The 27,887-nt window shown below is 56.0% G+C and overlaps 1 protein-coding gene across 5 annotated transcripts; it reads left to right on the top strand.

Moving 5' to 3' along the window:
* PML (PML nuclear body scaffold) lies at window positions 1-25,966 on the top strand. Of its 5 annotated transcripts, none has more exons than XM_040968675.1 (9): window positions 1-179; window positions 1,416-1,873; window positions 9,699-10,282; window positions 10,992-11,062; window positions 16,895-17,026; window positions 17,218-17,500; window positions 18,188-18,237; window positions 23,750-23,906; window positions 24,639-25,966. In XM_040968675.1, exons 1-9 carry the CDS (start codon window positions 42-44, stop codon window positions 25,364-25,366), a joined length of 2,601 nt encoding a protein of 866 aa, XP_040824609.1. In that variant the 5' UTR covers window positions 1-41; the 3' UTR covers window positions 25,367-25,966. The 5 variants fall into 5 exon arrangements, with proteins under 5 accessions (XP_040824609.1, XP_040824608.1, XP_040824610.1 ...); XM_040968674.1 differs by having other exon boundaries at window positions 1,413-1,873; XM_040968676.1 differs by lacking the exons at window positions 23,750-23,906; window positions 24,639-25,966 and adding an exon at window positions 18,759-20,708 and having other exon boundaries at window positions 1,413-1,873; window positions 18,188-18,238.
* Window positions 25,967-27,887: the final 1,921 nt, after the last annotated feature.

Raw genomic sequence — 27,887 nt, 5'->3', positions numbered from 1 at the left:
CTCCTGCCCTCCACGAGAATCGAAACTAAGAGACGTGACCCATGCAACAGGCGCCCGCGCCCGCTGGGTCTCCAGCCCTGCAGCGCCTCTCCGACCCCCAGGCCCAGACCCCAATCATGCCGTCGCCGGAGTTGCCCCGCGAAGGCGCTGAACGAAGTCCCAGCTCCGGTTCTTCGGAGGTAGGCTTGGATTTAGGGGAACGAATGAGGAGGGGTCCTGGCCTTTTGACTGGGGTTGGAAACCGGAGCAAGGTGGAGAAGGGACGCTCCACTTGAACAGCTGGGCAGGGCTGGAGGGGGTCCGAGGCATTCCCCCCATCACCCTTTGCCTCAGAGGAGGGACACAGGTGGTTGGGGAGTGTGGAGGCCGGAGCCTATAAACTGGGCTGGCGCCAAGGGCTTTCTCAAGTGCGCAAGGGACCCGGGGTGGAAGTGCAGGACGCTGGGGCCCGATCGGAGTGTCCTGTTCGGCCCAGGCTGCGTGGCTTCTTGGGTTTCTCTTTCCCGCAGCCTTCTCTGTCCAGGCCCCGCCTCCTCGGGCCCCTCCACTTCCACCTCCACCTTCACCTTCAGATCGACAGGCACGGTGGCCAGCTCCCAGACAGCACCTTGCGTTGTTATAACAGACCGTCACCACACTAGTTAGCATTGCCTCGCTGCTCCCTGACCAATGCTTCTGGGGCGCATGCATGTATGTTTCTTTTTATTGCTATTATTATTATTATGGAGAAATAGAGGCCAGGAAAGTAACCACATGTTCCTAAGTGAGCAATCCCTGGCCGTGAGCACAAGTTTGGTGATAGTAGAACAGCCGTGGTGCTCCCCTACTCCTGACCGCAGCGCTGTAACCCCCAGCTCCCAGTTCCTCCAGCGCCTCTAACCCACTTTCCCGCTGGGCGAATTTGTCAGTCCTGTCTGTAAGGTACCGTTTGTTGCCTTTCGAGTGTAGCATAGGCAGTGTGTGCTGACTGCCTGCTTCATGTGTGCGGTGAAGCGTGGTAGAATTTCCTTTCTTCTACACTGCGCTTCTCCGGCCGGCGGTGGAGGGACATTGGCACCTCCGGCTGTTGGGAGCCGTGCTTCCCTGCACGCGGCTGTCTCTGGCTCTGGTGGAGCTTTGCTTTTAGGGTTTTCTGCTTAGAGGGGTACAGTTAGGTGGTTCAATGCTCTGCAACTTCTGGGAAACTCCCAGACTGTAGGAGATGCATCTACCTTCCAGAATGGAGGTCCTTGTGATTCAGGGCTCAGTGTTGAGCGAGTGGCTCCTGGTCTGCTGATGGTGTGGGACAGGACGGGTCGGGATGGGATCCGAGGTCCCATTCCAGCCTCCAGCTACGGGGATAGGATGGTGGGGAGGACACCTGGGACTCCTCCAGGTCTCACCTTCTCCTCCTCCTCGTTGGTTCTTCTCAGCAGGTCACAGAAGACTTCAAGTTCCTGAACTGCCAGGGCTGCCAGACGCAGGCCAAGTGCCCCAAGCTGCTGCCTTGTCTGCACACACTGTGTTCGGGGTGCCTGCAGATGCCCAGCCTGCGCTGCCCTGTGTGCCAGGCACCCCACTCCCCAGACGAGACGTCTGTGCTGGATAATGTCTTCTTCGAGAGCCTGCAGCGGCGCCTGGCCGTGCACAAGCAGGTGGTAGACATGCAGGCCATCTGTACGCGCTGCAAGGAGTCGGCGGACTTCTGGTGCTTTGAGTGTGAGCAGCTGCTGTGCAGCAAGTGCTTCGAGGCGCACCAGTGGTTCCTGAAGCACGAGGCCCGGCCGCTGGCCGAGCTACGCAGCCAGTCTGTGCTTGACTTCCTGGAGGGCACCCGCAAGTCCAACAACATCTTCTGCTCCAACCCCAACCACCGCACCCCTACGCTGACCAGGTGAGCGGCCTGGCCCTGGGACAGGAGCAGCGGGGCTGGGCCATGAGGAGCACCTGGACCCTTAAGAGACTGCAGAGCTGGGGTCCGTGGCTGGGACCCCATGGGAGATATGTGTCACCAGATTGCCCTTCGGTGGAGTCTCCCAGAGACTCTCGGGGAGGGAGGCAGCTGCTGGGTTACAGCAGCAGGTGCAGAGTTCAAAGCTGCAGCCCGTGCAGGAAGCCACAGCGGCGGTCAGATCTGGGTGCCATTGTCATAGTCATCCCATGTTGAAGTAGGGAGCCGTGTAGGAGCTTTGCAAATAAGAGTCAGAAAAACTTATTGAAAAGGCAGAATTACCAAAAGAGAGAGAAAGAGAGACAGAATCTTCCATCTGCTGGTTTACTCTCCAAAAAGGCACAACAGCCCAAGCTGGGCCAGATGGAGGCCAGGAGCCAGGAGCTTCTTCCGGTCTCCCACATGGGTACAGAGACCCAAGCACTTGGACCGCTTGCTGCTGTTTTCCCAGGAGCATGAGCAGGGAGGTGGAGCAGAAGTGGAGCAACTAGGACTTGAATTGGATTCCATAGGGGATGCTGGTGCTGCAGGTGGAGGCTTAGTGAGCTGCGCCACAGTGCCAGTCCCACAAACAAGATTTATTTAAAAATAAAACAGACAGAGCAGGGTCTGTATCCTGTCTTTGTCTGCCACAGGGGGAGGGATGGGGTGTTGAGCTATGGGGATGGGTTTTGAGAATTTCAGAGTATCGGAAGACCAAAGATATGCAAAAAAAGTTTTGGGGAAAATGGGGGCTGTGACAAAGCCATGCAGGGAATTCCAGAAAAGTTTTGCACCAGTAGAAGTGTGTCTTTTTACACCTTGCATCCCCTGAGCTTTTCAGAAGTTTCACCTTCGCTGTAATGCAGAGGAGAGTAGCAGTGGTTTTGCTTCCGCTTTTTAGGCTTTAAAAAAATTTTTTATTGTTTATTTATTTCCTCTTCTTCTTCTTCTTTTTTTTTTTTTTTTTTTGCTTTGACCTCTGGAAGGAGCTGGCTTGGGGTGAGGTTCTTGCTGGGGATATGGGACAGAGGCTGCTCTCCAGGGCATCTGCTTGCAGAGGCAAGGGGTTCCTGGCTCACCCACCCACCCCACCCTGTGCCCTGCCTGCCTCTAGGGACACCCCAGCCTGAGTCCACCCTCTTTCCTCAACAGCTGATGTTACTCCTGTGCCTTTCACTTCTCTGCTTGCTGCCAAGCTTGAGTGGCTCTCCAGGGGCTTGGCGGTCCTGGTGGGTCACCCGTGGAGAAGCTGTATTTGGGTCTTTTGTTTGTTTTTATTGTTGTTGTTGTCATCCCTTTCGAGGAGTGACCCAGAGTCCTCCCCACCCCTCTCCCGGCACCTGTGTGGTCCCCACACAGTTATCTGCCTGCAGTTCTGGCATACCATGTGAGAACTGGTTCAACTCTGCTTCTGATCCAGCTCTCTGCTTATAGCCTGGGAAGGCAGCAGAGGATGGCTCGAGGCCTTGGGCCCCTGCACCCACATGGGATGCCTGGAAGAAGCTTCTGGCTCCTAACTGCAGCTGGGCCAGCTCTGGCCGTTGTGGCTGTCTGGGGAGTGAACCAGCAGATGAAAGGCCTCTCCTTGGAACTCTGGTTTTCAAATAAAATAAATCTAAAAAAAAAAAAATAGGTGAATCGCAACTATCCCGCTACAAGACCTGTGCAATTGTGAAAGTCCATGTTGCATCCCAGTTTACATGTGGTTACTGGAAAAACTAGTTTTCTTTTTTTTTTCAGGGGGTGGGTACACAGAATCTAAATAATGTTCAACTTCCTTCTGGTCACATATCACTGGGCAGATGTAAGAGTTGTCACGCAGGGAGCAGCCGAGGACGGTCTGTGAGGTCACATAGGTGATGGGCTATGGGATTCAGTTGCTCAGCTAGCTTTTTTTTTTTTTTTTTAAGATTTATTTATTTTATTACAAAGTCAGATATACAGAGAGGAGGAGAGACAGAGAGGAAGATCTTCCGTCTGATGATTCACTCCCCAAGTGAGCGCAACGGCCGATGCTATGCCGATCCGAAGCCCGGAACCAGGAATGTGTTCCGGGTCTCCCATGCAGGTGCAGGGTCCCAAGGCTTTGGGCCGTCCTCGACTGCTTTCCCAGGACACAAGCAGGGAGCTGGATAGGAAGTGGAGCTGCCGGGATTAGAACCGGCACCCATATGGGATCCCGGGGCGTTCAAGGTGAGGACTTTAGCCGCTAGGCCAGGCCACCGGGCCCCTCAGCTAGCTTTTACATCATGTTCTCTACCAGGTGCTGGGTGCGTGCACGTGTGTGGCAGGACCTAGCCTGCAGTGGTGCCTATGAGGAAGATCGCATCTCAGGGTGCACTGCTCTGTGTGTGTGTGGCTTGATTTACGTGGTGGTTGGGTTTATTTACAAGGCAGCAGGACAGAGAGAGAGCATCTACTGGTTCATTCCCCACATGTCTACAGCAGCCAGGGCTGGGTCAGGACGGAAGCCTGGAGTCAGAAGCGCCAGCCAGCTGGCCCTTGTGGGTGGCAGAAATGCAGGGATTTGAACCGGCGCTGCTGCCTCCAGGGAATGCATTGCCGGGAAGCTGGAGTCAGGAGCCAGGGCCAGAATGGGGATGTCTGCTTGAAAAACAGAGAGAAGGAGAGAAAGCCAGCCAACTCATCAGTCTGTTAGTTCATGCCTCCTTGAGGCTACAAAAAACTAGGGGCGGGCTGAAGTTGAAACTGGGAGCCTGGGACTCAATGTGGGGGTCTCGCCACGGACCCAAGTACTCGAGCCCTCACCTGCTGCCTCTCAGTGTGTGTATATCAGCAGGAAGCTGGAGCTGGAGGTGGCACTGGGACCTCGCAGCACAGGAAGCAGATGGTCTTGACTCCTGCGCTACCTGCTCAGCTCCCTTGTTTTCTCCACCGGTTGTTGCCCTCCGCCGGTTGTCTTTTGCATTGTGTGGTCCATCCCTGGACATAGGGCATGTGCTCTCCAAACACAGCCACCTGTCCAGGCTGGGTTGGCAAAATAAGCAGCTGCCAAGAGATCGATGCTCTTTCAGGGACGTGGATAAGGAAATAAAAAGGCCACGGAGAGGAGGGGTGTGGAGGACACAGGATGCAGTTCTGAGATTTCCAGACATTTCCATGTACTCTGTTGCTCCTTTTCCATGTTGTACGTTCTGGCCTGCTCAGTGCTCTTCCTGTGGAATCCAGCATGGGCAGAGGGTTGGGTACCTCATGGCAGGGGGATCTGATGGACACTCCGTGATGGGTATCAAGGCAGAGGGGCAATGCCAGTGGTCAGCTTCAGGAAGAGGGGGTCTGCCTTTGTCTTTGACCATGCCTGTTGTCACTTTTTACGGGTTCTAGAAGGATTTTTTTTTAAGATTTATTTTGATTGGAAAGATAGATCTACAAAGAGAAGGAGAGAGAGAAAAAAAGATCTTCCATCCACTGGTTCAGTCCCCAAGTGGCCTCAACGGCTAGAGCTGAGTCAAGCTGAAGCCAGAAGCCACGAACTTCTTTCAGGTCTCCCACATGGGTGCAGGGTCCCAAGGCTTTGGGCCATCCTCTGCTGCTTTTCCAGACCACAAGCAGGGAGCCCGATGGGAAGTGGAGTAGCCGGGACAAGAGCTAATGCCCATGCGGGATCCCAGAGGTTTCAAGGCAAGGATTTAGGCACTGAGCCATTACCCTGGGCCCCCAGAAGGATTCTAAAGAGTATTTACCAGCAGTGTGTGGGGAAAAGACCCCCCCTGGGGAAGAAGTAGGGCGCCCCACTGGGAGACCAAGGCCTGGCAGGCAGGCAGAGGTAAAGACTGAGGCTTTCCCAACCTGGAGGAGCTCCAGGGTATGGGGGGGGGGCGGGCCTTGCATCTGCCAGGAATGTGGTGTTGGCCTGCAGGTGGGGGTTCTACATGCCAGGTCCTCCAGCTTGGCCAACTGACGAGGGGACATTGCTCCAGGGCCGACCCCAGACCTAAAGCAGAAAGCACCTGGGCTGTAGCCAATGGACAGAATGGAAAATGTTGCTGCCATGTTTACCAGTAGGCCAAGGTCAGGAACCAAGCAGGGCCAAAGAAGAAGGAACCCCAGGACCTGAAGCCACAGGGATTGAAAGGCAGTGGGGCCAAGACGTGCAATGCTGATTCTGCACTGTAGTCTGTGACTAACATGTGCTATAGCAGGCCTTGAGGTCCAGACCCACTGGGTTTGCATCTGTGGATCTGGTGTGTGTGTATATGTGTGTGCATGCGTGGATGAATGCATGCACATATATGTATTATAGTGCGTATGCACACACGTGTGTATATGTGTATCCATGGACGGGGCGGGGCTTTCCGGCATGGACCCGACCGTCCCAGAGACTCCCTCAGCTCCAGCACTGTGGCCATTGGAGGGGAATTGTGCTTGAGCTGGGAGGGCCAGGGGACCTGCGTGGAAGTGTCCTATTGAGACATCTGCTTTGCCTCTGACAGAACAAATTGTGTACATTAGTGATAGGGGTTTTGTTGGTTGCAGCAAAAAAGAAGAGCCAGATTGGTGGGTTGTGTGATTAGGGGCGGGGCTGGCCTCTGCCCTGAGCTGATCGGGAGACTCTGATTGGCTCTCCACGACACTCTTGCCCTGCTGCCTGGCTCTCCTCCAAGGCCACTCCAAAAACACCAGCATTTCCTCCTCTTGGGCACCACGTGGTTGCAGCAGCTCCTGAGTCCAGGGCAGTGAGGGAGGGAGGGAGACAGATACCCTCAGAGTCCCAGGCAGAGTCTCACAGAGGCCTCTCTGGGAAAGGGTGGCACCGTCTGCCCTGGAGCCTTGGGTGGGATGAGCAAATGCCAGAGTCACGGGTTCTGTGGAGCTGAGGGTCTGAGGAGGGAGTGTGTGTGTGTACTCCCGGAAGGGGGAAGATCTGGGTCTGAAATACTGCAAGAAGAAAACCACAGAGTGCCTTTAATGCATTTTGGGGGAAAGGTCCCACAGCCATAGCAAGCCAACTAGAGCCAGGGGTGTGGAGGGCGGCCAGACTGAACCCTGGTTGTGGGACATGGGTTCGTAACCAGGCTCCAGGGGAGCGCCAGGATGCCCAGGTGGCTGCGTGAACTCCTTCCAGCTCTGGCAGAGCCAGGCAATTGCTCTGTCCCTGATTGGATCTCCTGCCCTCGTTAAAACACACGGTGCTGCTGCTTTACCTTTGGAGGTGTGTTTGTTGAAGGAGGGGGTGTCCGAGGTGTGTTTGTTGAGGGAGGGGGCAGGACTGGTGCAGCCTCTCCCCTCTTCCAGTTCATCGAATCCCCAGAGCAGTTCTGCAAAAGAGAGTGCCGCAAGCCCAGTCTCATGATTGACCTTACCAGTAGTCAACCTGCTCGCATGTTGAACTTCCCCTGGATCTGAGCAGAAGCCCAAGTGAAATTAGATTTGTTGTGCTTCAAAGTCACCGTTTCTTTCTCTTAATATAGTTTTCCTGAAACAGTCTTGCAGGATGAAGGGAAACTTCCTTTTTTTAACGGTTAAGATGTGAGGAGGAAGGGGAAAGGGATTGTGGTGCAACAGATTAAACCTCTCTGCTTGTGACATTGGCATTTCGTGTCTGAGACTCAGCTGCTCCACTTCCGATCCAGCTCCCCGCTGATGCATCTGGGAAAGCAGCAGCAGATGGCCCAGGTGCTTGGGCTCCTGCACCCATGTGGGAGACCAAACCTGGAAGAAGCTGCTGGCTCCTGGCTTTGATCTGTACCAACCCTGGCTATTGCAGTCATTTGAGGACTGAGCCAGTAGATGGAAGATCTCACTCTCCCTGTCTCCATCACTGCCTTTCACATACATAATAATTTTTTAAAAAATTATTTATTGTAATGTGAAGGGCAGATCTACAAAGAGAGACGGAGAGACACATAGACAGAGATCTTCCATACACAGGTTTATTCCCTAAATGGCCACAATGGCCAGAGCTGAACCCACCCAAAGCCAAGAGCCAGAAGCTTCCTCCTGGTCTCCTACCTGGGTTCAGGGTTTTGGACCATTCTCTGCTGCTTTTCCAGGCTGAATGGGAAATGGAGCAGCCGGGACACAAACTGGCACCCAGATAGGATGCCACAAGTGGAGGATTAGCTGGCTAAGCCACCACAACCCTAAATAAATAATTCTTTTCAGTAAAGGCATAAAGGGGTGGCATTATAGCTTGTTTTTAAATGCAATGCTTGTGTTGGGATGATGGGAGCTGAGGACCGTTGCTCCCTAAACTCCTAAGTTTAGCCTCGGTCAGTGCCCAGCCCTGCTGCTTGTCCTTGGGTGTTAGTTCTCCCACATTCTGCACCTGTGTGAGCAGGTCGCCCAGGCACAGGTGTCCTGTCTGGGGAAGGACCTCAGGAACCCTCAGCGCTCGAGTCTCTGGGTGTCAGGAAAGCCCTTCGTTGCTCCTGTGTACTGGGGTAGTGTGATGTCCCTGGGCCACACCTGTTCCCTCAGAACCTTCTAGACATGGTGGGACTGTTTTCCAGCAACGAATATTCACACAGAAACGACTTAGGCAAGACCAAGCTTCCCTTCTCGAAGTTCGTGCGTTGCCCACGCTGTCTGGGTATTGAATATTTTGGCATAATATGCTTCTGGATCCGGGCGTGTCCTCCTCTTCTCCTCCTCCTCCCCTCCCTTCCTCACTCCTGTTTTCCTTCCTTCTCATTCTCCTTTCTTTCTTGTTCTATCAGCCCAGCATTAACATTTTTAATTTATTCATTTTAGATTTTTTTTTTTTGGATTGGTAGTCTAGCAGTATTATCTCTACAGTCAGGAGGTTATTTATTTAATAATTATTGAATACGTAACCAAGTTTGGAACCATGATATATGCTCAAAGTCAAGTGGAAACATTTTTAAAGTATTTATTTTTTTTTATTACAAAGTCAGATATACTGGTTCCATCCGCTGGTTCACTCCCCAAGTGGCCACAGTGGCCGGTGCTGCACCAATCCAAAGCTAGGAGCTCAGAACCTCTTCCGGGTCTCCCACGTGGGTTCAGGTCCCAAGGCTTTGGGCCGTCCTCGACTGCTTTCCCAGGCCACAAGCAGGGAGCTGGAAGGGAACCAGGCTGCCAGGATTAGAACTGATGCCCATATGGGATCCCAGCGTGTGAAGACTTTAGCCACTAGGAAATTTTTTCTTAATGTTTATTTATTATTTGAAAGGCAGATTTACAGAAAGAGGAGGAGATGCAGAAATAGAGATTTTCCATTGTTTACTCAAAATGGCTGTAGTGGCCGGAGCCGAGCTGGTCTGAAGCCAGCGGCCAGGAGCTTCCTCTGGGCCTCCCACATGGATGCAGGGTCACAAGGACTTGAGCCAGCCTATGCTGTTTTCCCAGGCACATTAGCAAGGAGCTGGATGGGAAGTGTAGCAGCCAGGACTTGAACTAGTGCCCATATGGGATCCCGGTGCCATAGGTGGAGGCTAATTAATTTGCTAATGCTAAAGTGCCAGCCTCTGGAAGATACTTTATGTATATTTTTATCTAAGTACTTCAGCAAAGGGGGGGTGGGCATTTGGATTGGAGGTGGAAATGCCCGTGTCTCCATCCCAGTGCAGGCTTCCGATTCCATTTTCCTGGAAATGCAGACCCTGAGAGTCAGCTCAAGTGGTTAGGTCGCTGCTCCCCATGTGGGACACGAACCAGTGGCCTTGTGGGATGCTCTCAGTGCAAGATGAAGGATTAGCGTGTTGAACCACCGTGCGGGCCCCAAGGGTCAGGCAATTTTAGAAGAGGGTTTTCCTATGGAAAAATGGAGGCGAGCCCTAAACCAGGCTGACTTTGTCCACAGCATCTACTGCCGGGGCTGCAACAAGCCGCTGTGCTGCTCATGCGCACTCCTGGACAGCAGTCACAGCGATCTCAAGTGCGACCTGAGCTCCGAGATCCAGCAGCGCCAGGACAAGCTGGCTGCCCTGGCGCACGCGCTGCAGGAGCGCGAAGGCGTTTTCGGGGCGACGCACGCGCAGGTGAATGAGGCCATGGAGCAGCTGGCCCGGGCGCGCTCTGAAGCCGAGAAGCTGATCCAGGAGCGCATAAGCCAAGTGGTGGCCTACCTGAAGGAGCGGGAGAACGAGCTGCTGCAGGCGGTGCACACGTGCTACCAGCGCGAGTATAAGGAGATGGCAAGCCAGCTGCGCCACCTGGACTCGGTGCTGCAGCGCATCCGCACGGGCGGCTTGCTGGTGCAGAGAATGAAGCGCTATGCCTCGGACCAGGAGGTGTTGGATATGCACAGCTTCCTGCAGGGCGCACTCAACAGCTTGCGCCTGGAGGAGCCCCGGAGCCAAGAGACCTCCGCAATGAGCACCAACAGCTTGAACGAGATCAAGGTGCGCCTGCAGGACCTGGTTTCTCACGTCACCCAGGCAACAGGTAAACAGTCCCCTGGAGCTTGGTCAGGAGTCTTGCTTGGGTGTGGTCACGTTCCAGGCTCAGTCCAGGATGGAGGGGACTGGAAGTCCTTTGCAATGGCTGTGTGGCCACCCCAGGGTGAGGTAGGGAGCACGTTTTACTCCTTGACAAAGCCCTGTGGATTGCCTGTGACCTCGTGGTTTTTGAGAACTAAAATTGAGAAAGCGTGCAGGTGGGAACCTGAGCCAGTATCATTTTAGCCCCTGTGTGCAGGAATGGAGATGACCCTGGGGCTTGAGGTCCCCCCACAAAAAGCAGGTGCCTAGCAGCGTTGGCTAGGCGGTGGGCACGGAGCAGAACCACTTTCTTCTGAAGCAGGGGAGAGGGTGCTTAGGCATCGTCCACCAGCTGCAGGTTGCAGGCTGAGCGCACAGTGCCTGTGAGCAGCAGCAGCTTCGGGGCTGTCCATCCTGGGCTCTGCCAGTGGTGCAGAGACCGGCAGAGGTGCGCTTAGGGGCAGCAGGGAGTGGGCTCAGAGCCAAGGGCAGGCATGCCCCATTTCCCCCGCCATGTGCCCGCTGAGGTCTGAGAGTTGTCCCTTATGAGCTGCCAGTGCCTCCATGGAGGTGCCCTAGAGATGGGTGTGTGGGGCAAGCACCGAGGACCTCCCCTGTCACTCACCAGGGTATCCCTCCCATGCCGGTAACTCCATCTCTGTGTGTTTCTCCAGATGTGATTCTGTCCAAGAAAGTCAGTCCAGAGTTGGCCAACACCCCCAGTGACCTCCCGGGCGCAGAGCTGGTGAGCGCGGTTTGAGATCTGGCTGCTGTGTTGTCTGCAAAGAGTGACTGACATGAGGGCCACCAAATGGTTAGACGTGGCTTTCCATGTGTGGGGGTCTGCTGCTCTGGGGTGGAGTGGGGAGGGTATCGGCAGGGATTGGGCGACCGAGCCATTAGGAGCTCTGGGTGTGTGATGGACAGGTGAAAGAGGGGACGGTCAGGTGTGGCAGGTGCTCACTGGGGGCTCTCGGGGGGGACTCAGAGTGGGGCAAAAATCTATCTCGGTCCCAGCAGCTGGGATCCACCCCTGGGAGGGGGATGATTCTGGAACCTTTTAGGGCTGACGGGCACCCCACTGTCCCGCCCTTGTGCACACACCTCCCTGGTGGGAAGCTCCCTGGCACTTTCTGCCTTGGGTGTGAGCTGTCTCAGGTTCTCCAAGCCTGTTGCTCAGATTTGCTAGAGGAACAGATAGTACTGGGCCTGGAACTACCCGGTCCAGAATTGGCCAGTCCTTTGTGGAGGGCAGATGTTCCGATGAGAGGCAAGGGGCATGACATGACCTATAGGAGATGGTATCAGGGAAGGCAATCAGGAAAGGCTTCCTGGAGGAGGCAGTCTGTTACTCTGTTTCATAGAAGTTGATGCCAAGGTTCACAGTGGGGCTATGAGGGGCTTGTGGTCTAGCTAAAGGGATGGGGCAAAAGCTAACTCTTGACCCACAGCCCTGTGTGCAGTTTCAAAAGTACGAAAAATGATATTTCATTTACTTTTTAAAAAGATTTATTTATTTATTTATTTATTTATTTTAAAGATTTGTTTATTTTTATTGGAAAGTCAGACATACAGAGAGGAGGAGAGACAGAAAAATCCTCCGTCCTGATGATTCACTCCCCAAGTGAGCGCAACGGCCGATGCTATGCCGATCCGAGCTTTGGGACCCTGCACCCGCGTGGGAGACCTGGAAGAGTCTCCTGGCTTCGGATCAGCACAGCTCTGGCTGTTGTGGTCATTTGGGGAGTGCAGGGTCCCAAAGCCTTAGGTCGTCCTCCACTGCTTTCCCAGGCCACAAGCAGGGAGCTGGATGGGAAGTGGAACAGCCAGGATATGAACCAATGCTCATATGGGATCCTAGTGAATGCAAGGCAAGGATTTTTGCCATTTTGCTACCGCGTCAGGTCCCATTTACTTTTTAAAGTTACTTATTTTTAGAGATTTTAATTTTATATTACTTTTGATGATGTTTACATAGTCGATTAGGATGGGAAGGGTCGAGGGTTAGGGGAAAGTGGTAAGATTATTGTTTCCGTATTTTCTTTGTCTTTTTTTCCTGGGGGAAGAGGGGAGAGAAGGGGAGAAGCTGCGGCTGGCTTCCCAATCACCTGGGTACCCGGGGATGGGGAATGGCCACCCGATGTTATCTAAGGGTCCCTAACTTGGAGCACGCTCCGAGGATTCTGCTCAAGTGTTTTCAAAGAGTTTGATTGTTCTGAAATGCTGTTGATCTCACTGATCCAAGGATGAAGGAATCCTTCCAAGGTCCATTGGCTGACATAGTCCATCTTAGAGTCTCCTTTCACCCAGTTATTCGCTGTCAGCTCTTGGCTGGAATAGTTGACCAACTTGTTCTGCCTTCCTCCCTCTGCCGTGGCACCAGCTGTCCTCTGCAGGCTCCAATAGACTGCCATATCCTCCATGTGCATCTGACTATGCTGTCCACTGCTCTAAGCCACTGAGGAAGCTCAGTTCTGACACAACCATCAATAACCCCTACCAGGCCCACTCCCAGCCCTGATTCCTGTGTTTGCCAATATGTGCAGCAAACTGGTCCAGTCTGTCCCACATCCCATTCAGCTCTAGTGCATTTCAATGGGTGTTGAAGCCATAAACCTTGTTCTCCTGCTCAGCAGGGGAGCTGCAGGCCATCAGAGAGGTGCCCACAGTTTCCCTCCTGGGCCCACTCCCAGTCCTGGATCTTATGGTCTCCAGGTGGTCTTGCAGTCTAGCTTGATAGGGCTTGTCCCCAATACCACCTGTCAGCTAATGCTGCAAAGCCCAACCAGCCCACACTTACTCTGGCCTATGTATATACCAGTGGATACAGTCAGCAAAGCCTGGCTCTCTCCAAACCCAGCTCATATGCAGGTCAACAGGTATTATGGCCCTGCCCGGCCTGATCTGTTCCAATTCTCATACTAGCCAGTGGGGTAGTGGCCCAGCAGGGGAGCCTTCCTCAGCCCCCCTACCAGGCTCACACACCTGCCTGCCTGGGTCTACATGTGCTGATAAGTGCTGTGGCCCAGTCTGGCATGGCCTGCTTCACCTCAACATTTGTCAGTGGGTGCTGTAGCCTGGCCTGGCTCGGCCTGCCCCGGTTCCAGCCCATGGGTGCTGCAGCCATGTCCAGCTCAGTGTGAACTGGCCGTAGTTGTGGCCCAACCTGACCTGTCCTGCACCCCATCCTGATTCTCACATCTGCCAGTGGGTACTATGAACTGGCCCAGACTTGCCCGCCCCCAGACTTGACCCCACATATGCTGGTGGGTACCATAACCTGGCCTGGTCTGGGCTGCTCCCAGCCTTGGTTCTTGTGCTCACCTGCAGGGTCTGTGTCCTGACAATGGAGTTCCCCAAGCCACTCTATCAGGTCACCTCCCAGTGGAGATCTCGCACACACTGCTGGGTTCTTAACCCAGTCTGACCTAGTCCAGCTTTTGTCCTGGCAGGAACAGTGGCCTTGCCTGACTGGCCCTCATCTATTTTGGTTCTTACTGTTGGGTTCTACAGCCCAGCTATACCTGGTCCACACCCAGACAGCTCTCTCATGGTTCAGCGGGTACAGAGACATAACCCAACCTGTCTTTCTCCCACCATGATGCTCAGGAGTACCAGTGGGTGCTGAAATCTAACCTGGTCTGGTACATCCCAGATCCAGTCCATATTCAGGTCGAGGGACACTGCAGCCATGTCCAGCCCAGATTGCTGCCCCTATTCTGACTCTCATACTTACCAGTGGGAACCACTACCCAACTGGAGCATCCCCTTAGCTCTCCACCCAGGCCTGTTTCCAGCCACAGAACTTGCACATGCCAGTGGTTGCTCTGACCCAGCTTAGTCCATTACCTGTTTTGTCCTTTGCCATTGGATGCTGCAGCCTGACCCAGCCTGGCCCGCCCTCAGTCCCAACTCCTGCTGTTGGGTGCTGTAGCCTAGCCTTGCCCAATCTACTCCCAACCCTGGCTCATGCAAACTGGTCAGTGTGATATCCAAACCCAGCCTGATCTACACTCCAGTCTGGCTCCTGCACATGCCAGTGGATTAAGGTTGGCCCAGCCCTGCTCAGTCTGTCCTCCTCCAGAACCAACCCACACACTTGCTGACAGGTAGAGCTACCTTGCCGGGCCTTACCGACACCCAGGCCTGAACCACATGTTCACCAGCAGAAGTTATGGTCCACAAGGGGATTTCCCAAATTCCCCTGCCAGGCCCACCCCAGACCCAGATGTCACTTCTGGTAGGTGCTAGGCCCTTACCCAGCATAGTTTGACCCCTCCATCCTGGCCTTTGTATGAGCTGGTAGAGGTTGCAGCCCAGCTCTCCTCACACCCTATTCTTGGGTGCACCTGCGGGTGCTGCAGCCTGGACCAGCCTGGCCTGTTCCCCACCCAGTACCCATCGTGTTGGGAGGGTTCCATGGTCATGCCTAGCTCAGCCCATCAACACCCCCAACTCTTAAGCTAATGAGCGGAAACTGCAGTTCCACAGGGTGAGCCCATTTATCCCCCACAGAATCTGCTCCCTGACCTGGTTCTCTCATGACCCTGCCCGTTCTGACACTGGCTGGCAGTTATTGTGGTCTAACCCTGCCAGGCAGTCCCTCAGCCATAGCTTTAACATGCACCAGTGAGTGGTGGTGGTCAGCTGTCGTCCATGCTAACTAGCCCAGCTCAGGTCTTCCATGTGGGCTGGTATGTCGAACTAACCCATAAAGGTCCTCTGGCCCCTCCCCTCCAAACCACTACTCTCAGCCCCCTCGCTTACCTGCAACTACACTGGCCTTGTTGTTGGGAGTCCCTCAGAAGTCATTCCTCACCTGCAGCACCCTCCCTCAGCGGTCCTCCCTCACCCACCTCTCCCTGCCCCTTTCCCTGACCAATCAACAGCCCCTGTGCCTGGGAGTACAAGGGTTCCCCAGCGCAGCCTTCTGACAACTGGCACACGTGCTGGCCTCCACACACCCAAGATCCAGGCCCATTCAAAGCTCCCCAAGCCCGGTCTACCAGCCCACCAGGCCATCATGCTAACCTGGGGCTCTCCCCTCTCCCAGTCTTTCCTGGGATTAAACACTTGGGGCAATCCCCAGGCACACTATGCCTGTTCGGACATGAGTCCCTAGGTCCCACATGCCTCCACTATCCCCTTGGCTCCTGGCAGCCCGTGCCCCTAGGCCCCCCGCCATGAGCTGGTTGCAGCCAACTGAGCAACCAGATTTCTTTTTGAAAGGCAGAGCAAGACACACACAGATCTTCCATCAGTTGGTTTACCGCCCAGATGGTTGTATCGGCTAGGGCTAGGATAAGACAGAGCCAGGAGCCAAGAGCTCTGTCTGGGGTCTCCCACTGGGGCCATTCGCTGCTGCTTTTCTAGATGCGTTAGTAGGGAGCTGGATGGGAACTGGAGCAACCAAATGAGATGCTGGTGCTGAGTGCGGCGGTTTTATCGGCTATGCCACTATGCCAACATTGCCGTCTACTTTTGTTAACCATCATTTTTCAAACCATGAGGTTCGCATGACATAAAAGTGACTGTTGCCATCTGCTTGCTTCTGGAATGTTCCTGTCCACCCCACAGGGAAAGTTCCATGAGCCCTTGGCACATCTCGGCTGCCTGGCTGTGGGGACTCTGTCCTTTCAGTCCCTCCAGAAAGGGCGACACAGTGCGGTCAAGCCTCCTGTGTCCGCGGGGCCGTCCACTGTGCCCAGGTGGCAGGGCAGTAACAAAGGCTGCCTTTACCATCTTTAGCACTGCACATGTGCCATATGGGCTCCGGTTCGTATCTTGGCTGCTCCACTTCCCATCCAGCTCCCTGTTTGTGGCCTGGGAAAGAAGTAGAGCACAGACCAAAACCTTGGGACCCTGCACCTGTGTGAGAGACCTGGAAGAGGCTCCTGGCTCCTGGCTTCAGATCATCTCAGTTCTAGCTGTTGCAGCCACTTGGGAAGTGAACCAGTGGATGAAAGATCTTTCTGGCTTTCCTTCTCTCTGTAATTTTGACTTTCCAATAAAAAAAATAAATAAATCTTTTAAAAATGTATTCATAAGAGAGTTTCCTTCCACTGCTTCATTCCCCTGCAGCAGTGGAGCTGGGCCTGACCAAAACCAGGAGCCCAGAGCTCTCTCCAGGTCTTCCAGTATGAGTGGTAGGGGACCAAGGCCCTGAACCATCCTGGCTACCTCTCAGGGCTTATATTGGCAGGAAGCTGGAGTCAGGAGCCAGGGGCAGGTATTGGATCCAGGTGCTCTGATATGTGACACGGTGCCCTAACTGGTACCTACAACCAGATGCCTGTTGTCGCTCTGTGTGGTCCTTCATCATGCCCGTGTTGCCGTTACAGGAGGCACAGGGCACCATGCCTGCCCTGAATGAACACAACGGGCAAGGGTAGGTCTGGCCCCCTGGCAGCCAGGGCTCTGCAGTGAGTCCAACAGAAAGCCAGGTGACCCTCAGGGCCATTCAGGACCAGCAAGAGGGGCTGAATGAGGGGAGCGGGAGGACATGGGGAGCCCGTCCCTAGCCCTAGAGGGGACTGCTACCTGCCTGTTGCTCACTCAGCATTTTCCATCATTCCAGCCAGATGAGACTCAGAAGATAGAGGGGCTGGGGCTGGTGGATGCCCAGTCCATGGCCGTGGTGCAGCCAGAGCCTGGTGCCCACCCAGTGCCCCTGTACGCCTACTCCATCAAAGACCAATCCAATGGAAAGGTAAGGCCCTCCCCTCGTGTGATGGGAAGCCAGGCCTCCGTCAGGCCAGTTACCTGCTTGGGGCTCTACTAAGCATGAGCTGTCAGCCACTCCCAACCCACAAGAGAGGCCAGCAGGGGCTGTGGAGAGTCGGAGCGAGCAGGCCACTGATCCTGATCCTCTTCCCCCCCCATGACCTCCGCTGGGTACAGAAGAACTTGGACTCACGCCCGGGCGACAAGAGGAAGTCCTGCTCCACCCAGTGTTCCAGCAAGATGATTAAACTGGAGTCTGAGAAAAAGGAGGAGGAGGAGGAGGAGGAGTGGCCGGCCTGGAACTCCCCGGAACAGCCCAGGCCCAGCACCTCCAGTGCAGCGTCAGAATCCCATTTGGATGGGACTCCCGACCTCGGGAGCCTCGTCGTAAGAAACAATATCGCTCCATCTCACAACAACCACGCAGCAGGTGACAAAGACGACAACACAGAGGAGGCAGGTAAGGAGGTGTGAGAGTAGTACCTCCCAGGCCCCTTCCCCTGGGGAGTGCCTAGCCAGGGACAGCAACACCCCTGTGCACCCCCACTGTCCCCGAGCTGCTTGGCGCCCAGCAGGGAAGGCCCACTGGTGCCCATTGTTTTTGGCAGTGTCTTCCTCAGCATCAACTTGGTCTGAGCTGTCTTTGATGGACGCCACCAGACAGGGAGGCTGATCCCTGGGCAGGAGTTGAGCTCATGCCAATGAGTGCTAGAAGTGGAGCGTGTCCTGCAGTGTACCGCCTCCAAGGGCCCCGGGCGAGTCCCCCGTCTACCTCAGCGCAGGAGGTTGGGAACTTGAGCACTGTGCTTAGTGCAGAGTAGAGACTTGAACTGACATCTGTACGGGATGCTGGCATCCTAGGCAGCAGCTTAACCCACTGCATCCCAATGTTGGCCGCTGTGCTGCTGAATTTCTTTTTAGGGGTGCAGGAGATTCCAGATGGGAGCTGGAGGCGTGATCCGGCCACCCGTGTAGTGTTAGGAACTCCCAGATAACTCAGCCAGAAAGTGCACAGCCCCTGCGTGGCCCAGTGACCCACAGTGCCCCCGCCCCCTACACACATGGAAGGAGTACCCACTGGTCAGTGCCTGTGTTGGCTCCTCCCCACAACCGTGCTCCCTCACGCCGCCTCCCTGCCCCCTTACAGGGGACGTGGTGGTGCTCAGTGGCTCCGAGGACTCAGATGACACGGAGAGACCGGAGAGACCGGTGAGTAACCTGGGGCTCCTGCCTTCCCCCAGCGGGAAGGAGGAGGAGTGGAGGGGGGGTGGCGTGTATAGCTTTAGTGAGTAACCCTCCAACTGGCCTCGGGGTGCATGGGGATGACTCCTTAACCGCCCACAGGCCCTTCCAAAACACCAGTTGCTCGTGCCCTCTCTTTCTTCAGCCAACCTGCCTGCATATTCCCTGTCCTCCGAGTGAGTCCTCCATGAGGCAGGCAGGAAGGAGCCTTCCTTAGTGAATGACAGCCAGCTGGGACCCTGGATGGGGTGTGAGGCTCACGGGGGTGGCGGGGGGACCCTGTCCCAGGGCCCAGAAAGGCAACCGCTGCCTGGTGTCTAGGCAGCAACAAGCTCCTTAAAAGCCATCCCATGGTGACTTAGAGCCAGTGGCTGGGCTGCCACCTGTCCCTGAGGGAGAAGGGGACTCAGAAGAGCAGAGCCCTGGGCCAGGGGAGCCCCCAAGCCCAGTCCTCAGGCTGAGGTTCTGTGTTGGAAAGGACCTGAAGCACCCCAGGACCTCGGAGCCACACCCCCCAGCGGCTTGCCCCCCGATGTCGGCCCCTTCCCCTGTTCATCATGCTGATGCAGTGGCTGCACCTGCCGACCATCCAGAGCCTAGCACCGCCAACCACCAACACAGGATCAGCTTCCTGTCACACCGCCGCCTGCCCCAGGACTCCGGCCTGCCACTCCCCCGTGTCCCCCTGAACCCACTAGTCCAAGTCCTGCGACATAGACCCCCTGCCCCTGTACCCATGCAGGAACACCAGCTATCCAATTGGAGGAGGCTATTAGCCCACCACACTGGGTACACACGTCCTCGTGACCCACCTCCCTCTTAGCCAGGGGACTCAGGGAGTGCCTTGTCCTGTCCCTGCTGTGGTCCTGGGCTGACTGCTCCAGCACAGGAAGTTGGGAACTGTGCTGCCACCTGCAGGTCCAAAGACAAAGCGCCCCAGATTCTTACAGTCAGAGCTCCCCCTAAGAATTCAGTCTCATTGTCACCCAAGTCCAGGTCCCACTACCGGAAGTCTCTCTGTGCCTGCACTCCCACGTCCCCACCATCACCCCCTGTAAAAGGTGACCCAAGCAGCACCCTCAGACTGACCTCTGAAAGCCTCAAGTGCACCTGCCCCTTGGTATACTTCTGAGCAGCCAGAATGCATCCACTAGCTCTTGGTCAAGCACAGATGGCCATGGGGACCCCTGGGCAGGGTGGGGACCCCCCCAAAGGCTGTTTGCATCCTTTGCACTGTCTGGTGCCTGTGCATACCAACAACCTGGCCTTCCCCTGCCACAGCACCCAGCCTAGCCTCAGCCCACAGCTGATAAATAAATGCTTATTGAATGATCACCCTTGAGAATCTTTCTGTGCCCTTCAGCTTCCCTGGAGCCCGAGGTCTCCCTGCACTGTCCTCTGCTTCTCCCCTCAGGAACCTTCCATACCAGGTGTGCCAGGTCCTGGGCACCTCCCGAGGCTGTTCTGGTCCCAGCATGGGGAGGAGGGGGCGAGGGTCAGACCTTCTTGGAGCCTCTGCTTCTCCCACCCAGCTCCTGCCTTCCTGGGTGACCTCGCCATCCAACACCCCGACCAGGCCCACTGCCGCTGCCATTGGCCCCATGGCCACACCCTGTGCCTCGCCATAGCCAACAACAGCCCACCTCTGAACTGCCCCCTTGGACTCTGCTCAGTCCCTCCCACCAACCTCGCCTGTTGTCAGGACGCTCCAGTGAGGCCAGCCCTGGGCCATGCAAGGACTCTATAAAGTCCTCTGTGCTACCACCTGCAGGCCCAGATGTGCAAACCACTGGGGAAGTCACTTGCCCATCCTGGTCCCAGGCTCAACATGGGCAATTGGGTATCTTACCTTCTGCTCCATTGAGAAGACCGGGGCCTCCGATGGCCCTGGGAAGCAGCTACCAGCCAACTGCTCCTTGCACATCGCCTTGGTGAGCGCAGAAGGGACATGCACCTGCTTCCTGGACCTCGCCCTGTGTCTGGCCTCTGCCTCCCTCCCTGCCACCTTGGGAGCCTTCATCCTCATCCTCCTGATTGGAGCCCACGTCCTGAGTCCTTCCCCACCACGCAGGCATCGCTGGCTCCGTGCTCTTCAGGTCACAACCCTGGCTACCCTCAGGCTCCTCCTTGCTCTGTGTGCTCCTGAAGCTCTCGATGCTCCTCTTTCCATTTCAGTACTTGTCTTTATCTGTGCATTCCCACGATCCCAGCCGCTGCCCCACTCCTGGTGCCTAGCCCTGATCAATACCAGTGGCAGTCACTCCTGGACCCATCGCCTCCTCCCCTTCCAGTACTGCGAGGGACACCCCCTGTCTCCGTCATTCCTCTTGGCAGCCAGCTGGGTCTTTCAGGCTCCAAAGTGCCTCTGAACCTGGGAGCTTTGAGGTAAGAACCAGGTGGGAGAGGGATGGAAAGAGAGGCAGGTAGGTTCCCCACGCAGGGGAGGGGGCATGCGGGTAACCTCACTGGGGAGTCCAGGTGGCAGCACGGGCCCTGTGAGCACAACTCAGGAGACAAAAAATTGAACTAGAAGAGAGAGTAGATGTAGGCTGGGCTAGGCTGGGAATGGCTTTGGTCTGTATCTTTTTTGGACGCACATCTGATAAAATCGCTGTGACAGCAGCCCCAGTATTTAAAAAATGTTAAAAGACAAAAAAAAAAAAGATCCCCCTGGTGCATTTCTTTTGAAGATCTATTTATGTGAAAGGCAAAGTTACAGAGAAGGTAAGAAAAGTGAGAGAGCTTCTACCCGTTGGTTCACTCCTCAAATGGCCACAACAGCCAGAGCTGACCGGTCCAAAGCCAGGAGCCAGGAACTTCCTCCTCCAGGCCTCCTCCCTCAGGTAACAGGAGCACAAGCAAGCGCTTGAGCCTTTCTCTGCTGCTTTCCCAGGCACATTACAGAGAGCTGAATTGAAAGTGGAGTAAACAGGGCCGGCGGCGTGGCCTAGCGGCTAAAGTCCTCGCCTTGAACGCGCCCGGATCTTATATGGGTGCCGGTTCTAATCCCAGCAGCTCCACTTCCCATCCAGCTCCCTGCTTGTGGCCTGGGAAAGCAGTCGAATATGGCCCAAAGCTTTGGGACCCTGCACCTGCGTGGGAGACCCAGAAGAGGCTCCTGGCTCCGGATCGGCATAGCATCGGCCGTTGCGCTCACTTGGGGAGTGAATCATCGGACAGAAGATCTTCCTCTCTGTCTCTCCTCCTCTCTGTATATCTGACTTTCCAATAAAATAAAATAAATCTTAAAAAAAAAAAAAAAGTGGAGTAACCAGGACTCAAACCGGCGCCCATATGGGATGCAGGTGTCACAGGTGTCACAGGCGGTGGCTTTACCCCACTATACCACAGCCCCGGCCCCACTGGAGCATTTTGACAACTGCAGTTTGCTGGCTCTGACCCCAGAGAAACTAAATGAGTCGGGCTGCCTTACAGGCTGAGCATTTAGAGGGTGTGGGCGTAGTTGTGCATCTGGGACACCATGAGCCATGGAACATTGTTCTGTTGGCTTGCCTCCTGCTCAATACCCAGCTTACCATCCTCCCACGGGGTCTGTCTCCAATTCTCCTTTCTCTGAGCTCTCAACGTCTCCCCCTGCACAGCCCTCAAAGCTTTCCACTGCCCTCGCTGTCCCATCCCTGGACCAGCCCCTTTGTCCCCTACTCTTTAGCAAATCTCAACCTTTTCTTTCTTTCTTTTTTTTTTGGAGGGGGGGTAGGGAAGGCAGAGTTAGGCAAAGAGAGATCTTCCATCTGCTGGTTCATTCCCCATGTAATTACAATAACCAGGACTGGACCAGGCTGAAGCCAGGAACAAGGAGCTTCTTTTGGTTCAGGGGCCCAAGCACTTGGACCATCTTCTACTGCCTTCCCAAATGCATTAGCAGGGACTCGAACCACACTCGTATGGAATGCCAGTTGGAGGCTTTCGCTGCTCTGCCCTGGTCCTGGCCCCTGTCTCAGCTTTCTCTGGCCACCCCCACGTCTGTGCTCCACCCACACCAACTTACTCCTGTTTGTGGAGAGGGAGGAGCCAAGTGGGTACTGTGTTCCTGGGGCTCTCTGGCGTTGAGGCGGTGATTGGAATGGAGCGCTTGCTGCCTGCTGGAATTTAGAGGAGAAGACCCTTGGTGCAGCTGTGTGTTACGGAAGTCCCGCGGGCAAGGTCTGCAGCAGGGGGTCAGCACAGGAAGAGCCTCAGTCCCCCAACCCCCCAGGAAGGGGCCGCCCAGCAAGACTCATCAAGACCAAGGTCATGTCAGGGCACCAGGAAGACTGCCCTGGCACGAAGACAAGGAAAGTGGCTGTGCAGGGAGCAAGGTGGGAGAGAGGACCCCGGCCGTAGCAGCCACAACCAGGAGGGGCTTCGCAGCCATGATGGACCATGTGGCAGAAGGGACACACAAGAAGCGGTGGCAGGATGGACCGGGCCAACGAGGCCAATCCCTGGGCAGCGCAGACACGCGAGGGAGCAAGGCTCGGCGCCTCATGAAGGTGACAGGCTCTGGGAGCTTGGAGACAGAAGCGGACTGGTCCTTCCAAAGGGGCAGACAGGCTGCGGGAGCCGCCATGATGTGGGGCTGCCAGAAGGCGGAAGTGGTTCTGCAGAGACCTGCGACATCTGTCTACCATGAACCCTGAGCTACCAAGGAAGTAGAAGGCAGTGGCTCTCAGGAGACCCAGCCCTCTCGGTGCTCATTTGTACCAAGCGGTGACTTTGCTCTTGGATGGGGTGATGCTGTGGCAGGCAGGCGTGCTCCTCTCCCAGGATGGGAGACATCAGAGGTGTCAGCCTCAGTGACACCAGCTGCGTGGACGAGCCAGAGGAGTCGAGCAAACACCCTACCTCCTCCTGTGGCACTGGCTCTTGGTTTCTGACTGACACCCAGGGAGGCAGTCACAGAGACCCTGCATTGTCCCCAAAGACAAAACACTCGGACCAGACATGTGCCAATGGGCCAGGCTCCGTCTTTCCTCTGCAGCCACAGTTCCTGGGAACCATCTTGTGCTTGGGAACCTCCCCTGCCTCGGCTTCCCCTACCCCTATAGGGCTGGGGCAGCGTAGGTGCCAAGTGACAGGAGGGCCTTGGCTCTGCAGCTCTCACTGCCCTGGACTTGTATGCCCACTTGGGCATGGCCAAACAGTCCTCCTCCCTATTTCCACTATTGCAGGACCCTGGAACCCCCTGCCCTCCATGCTGACTTTAAGGACCAGAGAAGACCCAGTTGGGACTCCACATGAGGCTGCTGCTGTTGCTACTGCTGGTCCCAGACTTGCCACAGCAGTTGCCACCCCCTCCAGCTATGTGTGTGTATGCCCAATCAGGTGCACACTTCCACATGCAGGTGTCAACACAGGGGCACACACTGAGGTCACAGCTGTTCGTGCTCCTACATGCATGTACACACATGTGGCCTGGGTGCATGCCTGCAGCCACCCCTCCTGACCTGTGGGTTCTCCTGTGTTGCAGCCCCGCCAAGAGCTGGACAGCAAGAGCAATGAGTCCAGGGACCTGAAGCTGGAGGGCCCCAGATCCCCAAGGCTCCAGGACCAGAACGGCGCTGAGCCCCCCTCAGAAGACAGCCACGCTCTGGTGTTCTTTGAACTCAAGATTGACAATGAAAGTGCGTTCTCCCCACCTCTAAGACCCCATGATAGGTGCCGGGGCCTGGGATGGCTGGGAGTTGCGGCAGAGCGGGTAGGACTCCGGGTACACCCCTGGTGACCTGCACCTACCCATGTCAGGACCCCACATTGCGTGCTGAGTTCCAGCTCATTGCTCACCCCAGCCCGGTCCGTGGCCTTACACTTCCGAGCTCGGGCGAAGGGGCCAGGTGGTGAGGGAGCAAACTGAGCTGACTCCACAGAACCATGGTCACAGAAATAGATGACCCATATGCTGCCCCGCTCCACACCATGCCAGCTCTGCCCCACTGCCATGCCTCTGTCCGCTTCTCCAAGCCGACTTGACATGGGGGAGTCACTTCAGCCGCCCAGAAGGGGCAGGTGTGACTGCAGGTCTCGGTGCTGGTTCTGGGTGCCACCTCCTTGGAGTGGAGCTGGCATGGGTGGGTGTGGGGAGGCAGATCCACTATCCCTTCATCTCCTAGGGCTTCCGGCTGGCTAAGTGACAGCTGGCACTGTGGACACAGCCTGCAGTGGCTGGGTTCAGGCTCATGGCTGGACATGGAATCCTAAAGCCGTATCCTCCACAGGAGAGCCAGGTCTGCAGAGGAGCGTGGCCCTGTCGCTTCTCCCTTCTTCCCCGCCAGGGGTGGTCATCAGCGCCAGGAGCCATGCAAGCCCCACACCAGTGGGGTCTGCAGATGCCTCACTGTCCCCTCTCTCTTACTCAGCCCAGAAGATTAGCCAGCTGGCAGCTGTGAACCGTGAGGACAAGTTCTGTGTGATCCTCCAGCCCCAAGCCATTGCCATCAGAGTCCCCTCCATGGCAGTGTCCCTGGAGACAGGGATACAACGTTTCATCAGCTTCTTGAACACCCTGCACCACCCTGTCCTGGTTTGCTATGCGCCATGGGGGCCCAGGATCCCCATCTTCTTCCGGGCCCTGGAGGACATGGACAAGCTGGATGCCTTCCAGAAGGCCACGTCCGGCTTCCTGGCTTTCCTGCCCCTCATCCGGGGACTTGTGCCCAATGCCACAAGCTACCTGCTCAACAGCCTGGCTGAGACCTACCTGGGGAGAAGCATCAAGGAGGGCAACGCTCTGGAAGCCGTGCTGGCCATGCGAGACCTGTGCCGCCACTTCCAGGTCCGCCTGGGCCCACGCCTGACTCTGAACATCTTCTCTGTCAGCAGCCTGCAGTGTTTCAGCTCCTTGCAGCCGCTAGTGAAAGCAGCCGTCCTGTCCCGGCCCGACGCCGGGCTCCTGGCCCTGCGCAAGGTGGGTTTCCAGGAGCTTCTGAGCGCGCACCGTGACGACCCGCAGCAGGGCCTGGAGAGGTACCTCAGCTGTCTGAACCTGCGGTTGGCCTCCTCGACCCAGGCCTTCTCCGGCCCCAAGCTGCGGGCTCTGAGCGCCTACTTCAAGAATAAGTTTAAGGGTGCATCTGGCTTAGCATAAGGCTCCTCCCAGCAGAGCAGAGAGCAGGTGGGGCTGAAGTGAGCAGAGGAGGGGAGGGTCCCTGAGCCAGTTCACACCCACCACATCATGCCCAGGTCCTCCTGGCTCTGCTGTCATTTGATCCAAAATCATGTCCTCTCTGGGACTGGCCGCTACCCCCTGCTTCTCTGTACGCCTGATGATGAAGGGTCCAAGGCCATGCACCCACCCACCCACCCACCCCTGACCCCAGGATGGCCCTTGCTACCCAACTTGCTGCTCGTGTAGGAATCCTGGCGGCCCCCCAGGGACCTGGGACAGCATCTAAGTGCCTTTCAGAATAGTTGCCTGCAGGAGTTTGGGTCCCCACAGCCTCAGCCTGCCTGAAGCTGGTTCCTCCTCCCCGTATTACTTGCTTGCTGCTCACCTCCTCCCCACCATGCACCAATGCCTTCCCCACCACCCCACCCCATCCACTGCCTAGCCCTGGGCTCCATGGTGCCGTAGGCCCAGCCCCCGCTGGGCAGGCCGTCCTTGGATGAAGTTAACTTTGAAGCAGTAACTACTTGCCCCATCTCCAAGGCTCACAGTCATCAATAAAGCTATGGATTCTGCTCCGAAGCTCTGATGCTCCTATCAGACCCTGCTCGGCCTGCCCTGTGGGAGCCCTGGAGAGGCCTCTTGCCTATGGAGGAGGGGGCTCTTCCATAGGACCCCCACACACACCCAGGCAGGGGGGGTCATCTTGTTCTTGTCTATGTCCGAAGCACATCAGGTGGCAAAATACTGAGAAGAGAAGGGAGGCTGGGGCAGCCTCCCAGGTAGAGATGTGGAGGGACTCCATGATGGGACACCACCCCAGGTTCTCCCGACCTGAGTGGATAGCCAGTAAGTAGAATCAACTGGTGCCACCAGCACTAACTCTACTGACCTGCCCCAGATGTCAGATTTTCCCAGTTAGCCTCTGGATCCAAAGGCTCCAAGTCTCCGAGTGTCTCTTGTGGTTTTAAAGATGTACTTATCCATCTGAAAGGCAGAGCTACAGAGGAAGAGAGGAGATGAAGACAGATCTTCCATGCATTGATTCACTTTCTGGATGCCCAGGAGCTTCTTCCAGGGCTTCCAGGTGGGTGTTAGGGGCCCAAGCACCCTGTCCGTCTTCTGCTGCTTTCGCAAGTGCATCAGCGGGGAGCTGCACTGAAGTGGACCCGCTGGGACTCAAACCAGTGCCCATATGGGATGCTAGCATTGTAGGTGGTATTGTTGGCACTGCAGGTGGTGGCTTTTCCCACTATGTCCCAATGCAAGTCGCTCAGCTCTAGGTTTCTTTTTACAGGTCCCCTAGCCAGGAGCTCTCTGTGCCAGGCTAGAAGGCAGGGCCTGAGCCTTGGCCCTCACTTAGCAGCCGGTGATCTGGGCCAACTCTGTGAAACGGGCTAAAAGAGATCACACGTATGTCACAGGACCTCCATAATTCAGGGAAACGATACAGATACACGTGAAACTTGCTTTGCAAGTTAAAAAAAAAAAAGGAACATAAGGCTTTATTGCACAGAGCAGCCCAACACCACTGCTACTTACAAGGAAGGAACTTTGTTACTAAATTGGTAAGTGTTGAAGTCACAGGGAAGTAACTTAACAAGTTACTTAGCAAAATGAGAGAGGAAAAGAAAGAAAAAATGGTTCTCATCTTGACACAAGAAAGTTCAGATGTGAGATGGAGAGAGGCGTTGGGCATCCCTCAGGACAGAAAAACCTGGTTACATGGAAAATCCACCTGCCGGGCCAGGTGCAGGGTGCTTGGTGCCTCGTAGGTCCCTCTGTCACACGCACAGCGGCTGAGTCTGGCTTCCTACCTCACACTGTCTGTCCCCACCCACGCAACCCGGCTTTGCTCCTTCCCACCGCCTGGCCCTGCTGCCCTCCCATCCTGCAGCCGCCCCTCTGGCTGACCTCATCCACCTGCACCTTGTTCCCAGCCACAGTCTGCACTCACACCCCAAGTCCAACCTTGAGGCTGCGCCCCGACTGCCTCGCCCCCAGGGCTGACCCCAGCCCGCGCTCCTCCTCGCCGGCCCGAGAGCTCTTGCAGCAGCTGCTGGAAGCAGTGAGGGGCTCCCTTCTCCCCGCTTGCTTAGCTCCAGGCTGGCCCCCGTGAGCTGCTCCAGGATGTGGCCAGCAGGGGGCGCTGGAACCCCACCGGGCCTGCCTGCGGGAGTGGAGTTTAGCGAGGCCCCAGCTTGGATCTGACCACGCCACCGGGACTGGGGATGGAGTCAGGGCTAGACAGGAGTGGGATCCCAGCTGGAGCAAGCAGGCTGCAGGCCGCTGTGGCGATGGGGCAAGGCACAGCAGCAGCTACAGCCACGGGGGGGTGGGAGGGGGCAGTTAAGATCTTCCCCTTTTTCTCCAAGATAACTCAGGCAGAAAGCCTGCAATGCGGGGCAGGGTTGTAGTGTGCTGCAAGGACCCTACATTACCACCGTACCCACCGCAGCCCACAGCTTTGGGGATGCCCAGCTGCGTGCCGGAGCCCAGGTAC

This window comes from Ochotona curzoniae, unplaced genomic scaffold, assembly GCF_017591425.1.
Source record: "Ochotona curzoniae isolate NIBS_2020 unplaced genomic scaffold, NIBS_Ocur_1.0 scaffold_4701, whole genome shotgun sequence".
In the NCBI taxonomy this organism is placed as follows: Eukaryota; Metazoa; Chordata; class Mammalia; order Lagomorpha; family Ochotonidae; genus Ochotona; species Ochotona curzoniae.
Note: the sequence above shows the minus strand (reverse complement) of the source record. Positions and strands in the feature narration are given on the sequence as shown.

What these genes read in the sequence shown, in the direction of transcription:
- PML (XM_040968674.1), top strand. Translation starts at nt 42, where the DNA reads ATGCAACAGGCGCCCGCGCCCGCTGGGTCTCCAGCCCTGCAGCGCCTC. An exon ending in CCAGCTCCGGTTCTTCGGAG is followed by an intron (nt 180 to 1,412) that starts GTAGGCTTGGAT and finishes GGTTCTTCTCAG; the next exon opens with CAGGTCACAGAAGACTTCAA. An exon ending in CGACAACACAGAGGAGGCAG is followed by an intron (nt 17,501 to 18,187) that starts GTAAGGAGGTGT and finishes GCCCCCTTACAG; the next exon opens with GGGACGTGGTGGTGCTCAGT.